Source organism: Salminus brasiliensis, chromosome 15 (genome assembly GCF_030463535.1).
Source record: "Salminus brasiliensis chromosome 15, fSalBra1.hap2, whole genome shotgun sequence".
Lineage (NCBI taxonomy): Eukaryota > Metazoa > Chordata > Actinopteri > Characiformes > Bryconidae > Salminus > Salminus brasiliensis.
This window is the reverse complement of record NC_132892.1, coordinates 33,870,109-33,876,812: the sequence shown is the minus strand read 5'-3', so window position 1 is coordinate 33,876,812 and position 6,704 is coordinate 33,870,109. Positions and strand designations below refer to the sequence as shown.

The 6,704-nt window shown below is 40.0% G+C and overlaps 1 protein-coding gene across 2 annotated transcripts; it reads right to left on the bottom strand.

The window, feature by feature from the left end:
• Positions 1-189: 189 nt before the first annotated feature.
• Positions 190-4,806, bottom strand: LOC140535984 (polymeric immunoglobulin receptor-like). 2 transcript variants are annotated; one of them, XR_011977570.1, is made up of 7 exons: positions 4,719-4,806; positions 3,401-3,718; positions 2,914-3,258; positions 2,716-2,817; positions 2,180-2,229; positions 1,127-1,430; positions 190-293 (listed from the first exon to the last, which is right to left on the bottom strand). XR_011977570.1 is itself a non-coding variant. In XM_072657581.1 (6 exons), the coding sequence occupies exons 1-6, from the start codon at positions 4,762-4,764 to the stop codon at positions 1,209-1,211; spliced, it is 1,083 nt and encodes a 360-aa protein (XP_072513682.1). In that variant the 5' UTR covers positions 4,765-4,806; the 3' UTR covers positions 826-1,208. The 2 variants fall into 2 exon arrangements, 1 of the variants encoding a protein (XP_072513682.1); XM_072657581.1 differs by lacking the exon at positions 190-293 and having other exon boundaries at positions 826-1,430.
• Between the last annotated feature and the right edge of the window lie 1,898 nt (positions 4,807-6,704).

Here is a 6,704-nt window from a genome sequence, read left to right as displayed (position 1 = left end):
TCAGAGAGTCTCGTAATGCATCTGTAAATATGCTCCAGCTATATGATATGATCAGGAACCCAATTGCAGAACAGAAACTTGTGAGCTCATCAAGTCTTTAAAGCAATGTTATGTAGTGTTCTACCTTAAACCAGCAGCTTCAGGATCATGCTGATGCTCCACAGACTGGAACAGGGGGAGAACGGCGTCTCTGTCATTCCCACTCCGGGCCGGAGCACTGCTGCTACTGCACAATGGAGCTTTGGTGGTGGAGCTGCAGGAGGAGAACCTCTCTCCAGGACTGCTGTGTAATGCTGCAGAACCCATAGAGTCATATTAGTGTAAAATCCTGTAGTATTACTCTACCGCCTCAGTCCACTTCACCTACAGTTGCTGTTTCTGGAGCTCTTTGCTTGCCCAGAAAGGCATGTGCATAGCTGTGCATGAGGGGGCGCTTAATGTGAGATTTGAATTTGCGACAGTGGAGTAAAAGTGAATTACACTCCACACCTGTAGGGGGAGCCCAGGAGCAAGACAAACCAATTCTTACACAACACGGCCTATAGCAAAAATATGCATACACAGAATTCAGGTCTCATTTACTTATAACTATAGTTTTATTATATTTTAATTTATATTTTTTTATTATTATATTATTATTATATTTAATAGTATTGAACATTATTTTATTATTTTCATTATACTCAAGCTTGCTGGCAATTATCTGAGACTTTTTGTGTGAAAATAATAATATAAATTATATAATAATAATAATAATAATAATAATAATAATAATCATAATCATCATCATCATCATCATCATCATCATCATAATAACCAGTACAAAGCTAGTGCAAATGTTGCATCATAAGCTATAATAGAGAACCTGCATGTAATTCACCATACACCAGTGTTATCAACATTTTATTGAACATTATTAATAATTAGTTCGAATAACCCACACACCTTAATAATCATTTCTTTACCAATATGTAATCAGCCATAACATTAAAACCACTCCATCATGCTGCCAAAACAGCTGTGACCAGTCGAGGCATGGACTCCACAAGACCTCTGCAGACCTTAGCAGCAGGTCCTTTGTTGGTAATCAAATGTTTATTAAGGTTTACAGGTATGCATATCTTACATTTCTCTCCATCATGGACAGACACTGATTGCTCATGACCCCGGCCAAGGGCTGGATGCCATCATACATATTATATGGACCATTATGTATGGTGGTCCACACTGGCATATTCTGCAGACGACTCTGTCTCTGGGTTGGAAAGCTGTGCCATGGAGTAGAAATCTCCATCTGTGGGTGGCTCTGTAGTTCTGACAGCAGCTGTTTGAGTGGTGGATGGAAACATTGGATTCTGGGTGGTGGCATAAACTGTAGTACTAGACGGCTGTGTGTCCTGAATCTCCTCATAATAGAGTCCATGATGATCCTGGGGAGGAGGAGGGGGTTGAGAGAAAGATTGTTTTGGTTATTCTTTTAAATTCAACTGTGCTACCGATAAGTCGGTACTTTAAGTTGAGTCTCGAGTCTCAAGGCTTTGAAGCAAAGTCTTGCCTTTCTACACGACTGACTTAAGTCCCTGTAGTTTAGGTCCAAAGTACAGTTTCTTGAATGCAAGTGAGTCAAATCTTGAGTCTGGGTCTTGGTCATGTGTCCAAGTCGGGTCTCAAGTTTCTGAGATGAGAATATAAGTAGAATCTCAAATCTCTGGGGTTCAAGTCCAAGTCTCAAGTTTCTTAAGTGAGAGTCTGAGTGGAATCTTGAGTCTCTGTGGCCTGGGTCTGAGTCTGGAATTTCTCAAGTGTCAATCTAAGTTGAGTCTTAAGTCTCTGGGATGCGAGTAGAATTTCAGTTCTTTAGGGTGTGAGTCCAAGATCAGCCTTGAGTCTCTAGGATTTGATTTCGCGTTATTAATGTCTGGGGTGTAAGTCTAAGCAGAATGTAAAATTTATGGGGTGCAAATCTTAGATTTGAGTCCAAGTCTTGAGGTTTGGAGGAGTGAGTATATGTACAAGCTCCAGTATTGGGGGTGGGGCGGGGGGGCACATCTAAGTAAAATATTGTCCCAGAGTCCCAGTGTCTAGTCTTTAGGGTACAAGTCTAAGTAGAAAAGTTATTTGATTATTTGGTCAACCCATTTAGAAATACATTACCCACATAACACATTCATTCACTAACCTCATCATCATTTGCTGAGTTTCTTCTGTTTGTTGAAGAGGAAGTAGAATCTATAGAACACATATGATCATGTGACCATTTTTATATATATTTTCCTCAAGAATTAAATAATTAAGATGAGAATCATTTAGGTTGAAATTGTCTATTCAAGAGAAATGTGAACCAGGTCAGTGGAGGTGAATAAAACCAGACTGAGAAGTTGATTACCCCTAAAAGCTCCCACTTTGAATTTTTACACTGCATCTCTGTTTAACCAAAGATTTCAGGTCTAAAAACCTGTTTTTAAAATTCACTCATGGTGGAAGGATACATATAATAGTCCCAGTAGACACATGTGGGTTTACTGGTAGGTTTGGATAGTTAATAAAATTACTGTAGACATAGGAAAAAAGTGTTGCCATGGAGAAGTCTGGTTTAATTCATCACCACTGTAAAGAAGTATGATTCAATTACTCTATAATGAACCACAATTTGACACCAAACCCTCGCCGGCCTCTAGAAGGCCAACACAGCGTATGCGTGCTTATAAACAGTACCTTGTGTCTTCCTGTGTCTGAGTTTGTAGAAGATCAGCATAAGTCCTCCAATCAACAGCAGAACCACACAGACAATCACAGCGACGATGATGGCTATAGAAGCTGGGGGCAGGTGAGACAAATTCATGTTGAACACATGGGAATGCAGACAACAGTTCACCCTCCATCCACCCTCCATGAAATGTACAGGTAACTTACGAAACTTATGGCTAACTTCCAGATGGATTTCATTGACAAGGGAAAAATAAGGATTTGTACTTCGATCCTTTGTTCCCTGAAATCCACACATGTAAAGTCCTCCATCCTCCTTCATCAAATCACTGATGTTCACGTTGAAGAGGTTTTTTTGTGGATGGTCAAAAAGAGAAATCCTCCCGTTCTGTGCAGATTCTCCAAGAGTATAAACAATAGCATACAAGCTGTGATCGGTCACTTTATACAAATACTTGAAGAAATTTTTATACTCCTCTGGATATGTGCAGGTAAAGGTAACATTGTCTCCTAGATGAGCTGTCTGTGAAAGTAACTTTCCACAACAAGCATCTGCCAGAAAAAAAAACAAAGAAAGAGTGACATTAAAAAGCTGCTGCCTTTCACCATCTCACACTGTTGGATGCTTCATGAAGCTTTGGGGTAAATCAATCTCAGGGAATCACTGCAAATGCAGACTGTACTAGTCTATCACCTTCTTTCACTGTCAGTGTCACATCGGTAAACTGGGCTCCTTGCTTTTCCACTCCACATCTGTAGGTCCCACCATCCTGCTGACTAATGTTTTTAATCATCACACTGTACATTCCAGGCATATCAGGAGTTACATTCATAAAGAAGATTTTTCCATCAGGATCTGCTGTGGTGTTTGAAAGAATCTTGGCGGTGCATCTTTTATTTTCTAGCTTGCAGAAGTACTTTGTGTGATTCTTGTATTTCAGGTAATCATATCTACAGTTGAAGAGGGCACTTCCTCCTTTGTAGCCAGTCACTTCAGCACAGTCCATTTGATCTGCAGAGTTCAAAAGAAGTTCCTCCTTTAGTCATGTGATCTAAAACATGGGCATCATAGAAATAGTGCTCTGTGCGAATGTGACATAGAAGAACCCATTTTGTCCCCCCCCCCCCAAATAAAATACATTTAATGGTACATCCACATAATGGTCTTGGAAGTAGATTCTTTAAGCCCTTAAAATGTCTCTTTTCAAACATGGCTCTACACTCTTGAAGGTGCTAAAAATGTCTTTTTGGGTGATGCCATAGAAGAACCACTTTTGGTTACATAAAGAACCATGTTTGTCATAGAGATATGTGAGTGTGAACCTTTAAAAAACCTTTAAAAGGCCCTCCAAAACTTTCTCTTGATGTAAAGGATGTTTATCGATTTAATGGTCACTCTCTCTATTACAAAAATAGTTCTTTACACAAACAAAAGTGGTTCTTCTATGGCCTTGCTCAAAGAACCTTTTGTAGCACCTTTATTGTTTAGTGTGTCTAGTGCAGTGGTTCCCAACGCTGGTCCTGGAGGACCTTCTGTCCTGCACATTTTAGTGTGTTTAACACTTCACTTCAACTCAGGAAGGGCTTGTTAATCATCTGATTAGCTAGAGGGTAGGCGCAAAAATATACAGGAAAGGGTGTCCTCCAGGACCAGGGTTAGAATCTACTGCAAAAGAGAACCAAATGTGGTTCTAATGTGGCATCTCAGAGACGCCACAATGGTTTCCTTTGTGATACCATTTTAAATAGTGTTTTTAAACCATATAATCCCTGGTTATTCAGTTAACAATCCTAAAACCCTGATCTGATTAACTATGAATGATACCACAGCTACTCTTGAGATAATCTGTAAGTTATGAGAGTAGTTATAAGAGGAACCGGACTGTGGGACCATATTTATATACAAGGGTTAAACAGCTAAACATAAATGTTCTGTCAGAAGGACTAAAAGAACCATAAGACACACTTGAAAATAGATTAAGAATGTAAACAAGAACACTGGAGAGTCTGACCTGAGCTCAGGTATAGTGTGGTGATGAAGATGAGGAGGATCTTCATTGCTGTACCTATTCCAACCAGTGTGTTTTCTGGAGTCGCTGATGATTTGGTTCAGACTCGTACCATAGCCAATTCTCTTTATATTGCTCTCTAGCAGATGCTAAGTGACAGCACTACCTACTTCCTCTTGCCTTTCCTTTCAATCCCCCCCCCCCCCCCCCCAATCACTTCGTCTCTAGCATGATTCACAACACTTGTATATAGCAGTTTTTTTAAAGGTCTCTTCCTATTGCATCAGCCTCCTTCAGCCCTTCTCAGTTGCAAGCGTTGATGCAAAGGTATGAAATGACACTGTTCAAAACTGTAACACTTAAACATAATATCAGATTTTCAGATGAATGGGTTCATAGATGCCAACTAAGGGTGGAAGGGGGCACTGGGTTATTTGTTCCTGAAGAAAGAGGTGGTAAAGCAATGCCTATGCAATCCTAGCTAGTCATGATAGTAACATAAAAACAGTGAGTAATGCTGAAAGAGAAACATGGTAAATAATTCAGGTTAATCAAAAGTGACCAGTAATGGTCATTTAGGTTGAAAAAAAATGAGACACCGAGAAAGCTCACCCTGCTGGATCCCCTGTGGGTTGACAGCAACAGGAGCTTCCTAGGTCAGTTGTTCATATCCCAAGTCCTGACTACACCCTGCTTAGACACAGCCTCTTTAACTCACTGAGCGGCTGTTAGTTGATTAGTTGGGTTAGTTGTGTTGGGACAAGGGAAAGGTTTAGTTTTTTGATGATGTTGATGGCCATGGCAAAACCTTGAAATAAAAGCTTGAGGTAGTTCATTTTCTGTTCATCTTTAGAGTTTTGCTGGCTATTAATTGAACGCATTTTTTCTTCTACCACCCAAATGTGGCCTGCAATATTATTTTCTCTTCTATAAATGTTATCTGACTTTATCCCGGACTGACCAATTACCCAAACCATTCATAGTCCCCTCCCATTTGAATCTTGTGAAGGTGGATTAGCATACTTGTGAAGGTGGATTAGCACATGCCCCCTCCGATACGTGCTACCTTCATTCCATCCTGAGGATCTCAGCAGCTCAAAAGTTATCCCAAGAATAATGAACATGCAGCAGGAGCAGCAGGCAGAACAAGACACCAGGTGTCTAGTTCAATCAAATAGGTATGTTTAAAATACCTTCAACCTGAGGACCTTTAAATAGGTTCAACAGATGTGTGTTGCTAATTGCGCCTTTTATGATATAAATACATATTTGAATTATGTTTATTATGTAAAGTATTAATGTAATATTTCATGATCTGTTTTTTTTTTTTTTACAAATTAAATAAAAACATACATGTTCTATGGTGCACAGCTTTGCTGAGATTACCCCCTTAAAATGGTTTGCTGCTGGGCTGAAAGTGTTATTACAAACTATTCTATTACCAAAGGAAAGCCCAGACAGTTTGTACTGGGACAGAAGTCCCTGTAGTTACTGAGCAATACAAGCCTTACTGTGTTAAGGGGTTAATATGGCCCTTTCAGTTAAGTTTGGCACCCCTAAACTGAACTTTGGAGGATGCAGTGAAGATTGTCTTCTGATGACTCTTTCATTAAGGTCACACTGGTGCAGGAGACAGTAGAACAGTACACCACCCCTCCAGAGTATGACCAATCTTCCTGTAGGTTTCCTTGGCCTTTCAGACCTCAACTGTTAAATGACTGCAATTTCCTAATTACAAATCGATGAAGCAGCTACTGAGTTCATCTTCTACTCTGGTAGCAGAGTCAATGATTCTGCAGGACTGGGGAAGAATATGTGCAGACAGAGGAGAGATAGATTGTATCTAGGCCGGATAAGGTTGCCTGGGTTTCGTCCAGCCAGTGCAGTACAAAAGCAATTCACACTTTCAACTCACTCATCAAAGAACTCATTTAGTTGCTGAATAGACAAGTTGTAATATGGGTTGAAGCAGGCCGCAGGTGCAGATAA

What these genes read in the sequence shown, in the direction of transcription:
- LOC140535984 (XM_072657581.1), bottom strand. Translation starts at nt 4,764, where the DNA reads ATGAAGATCCTCCTCATCTTCATCACCACACTATACCTGAGCTCAG. An exon ending in GACACTGACAGTGAAAGAAG is followed by an intron (nt 3,259 to 3,400) that starts GTGATAGACTAG and finishes TTTTTCTGGCAG; the next exon opens with ATGCTTGTTGTGGAAAGTTA. An exon ending in CAGACACAGGAAGACACAAG is followed by an intron (nt 2,230 to 2,715) that starts GTACTGTTTATA and finishes TGTGTTCTATAG; the next exon opens with ATTCTACTTCCTCTTCAACA.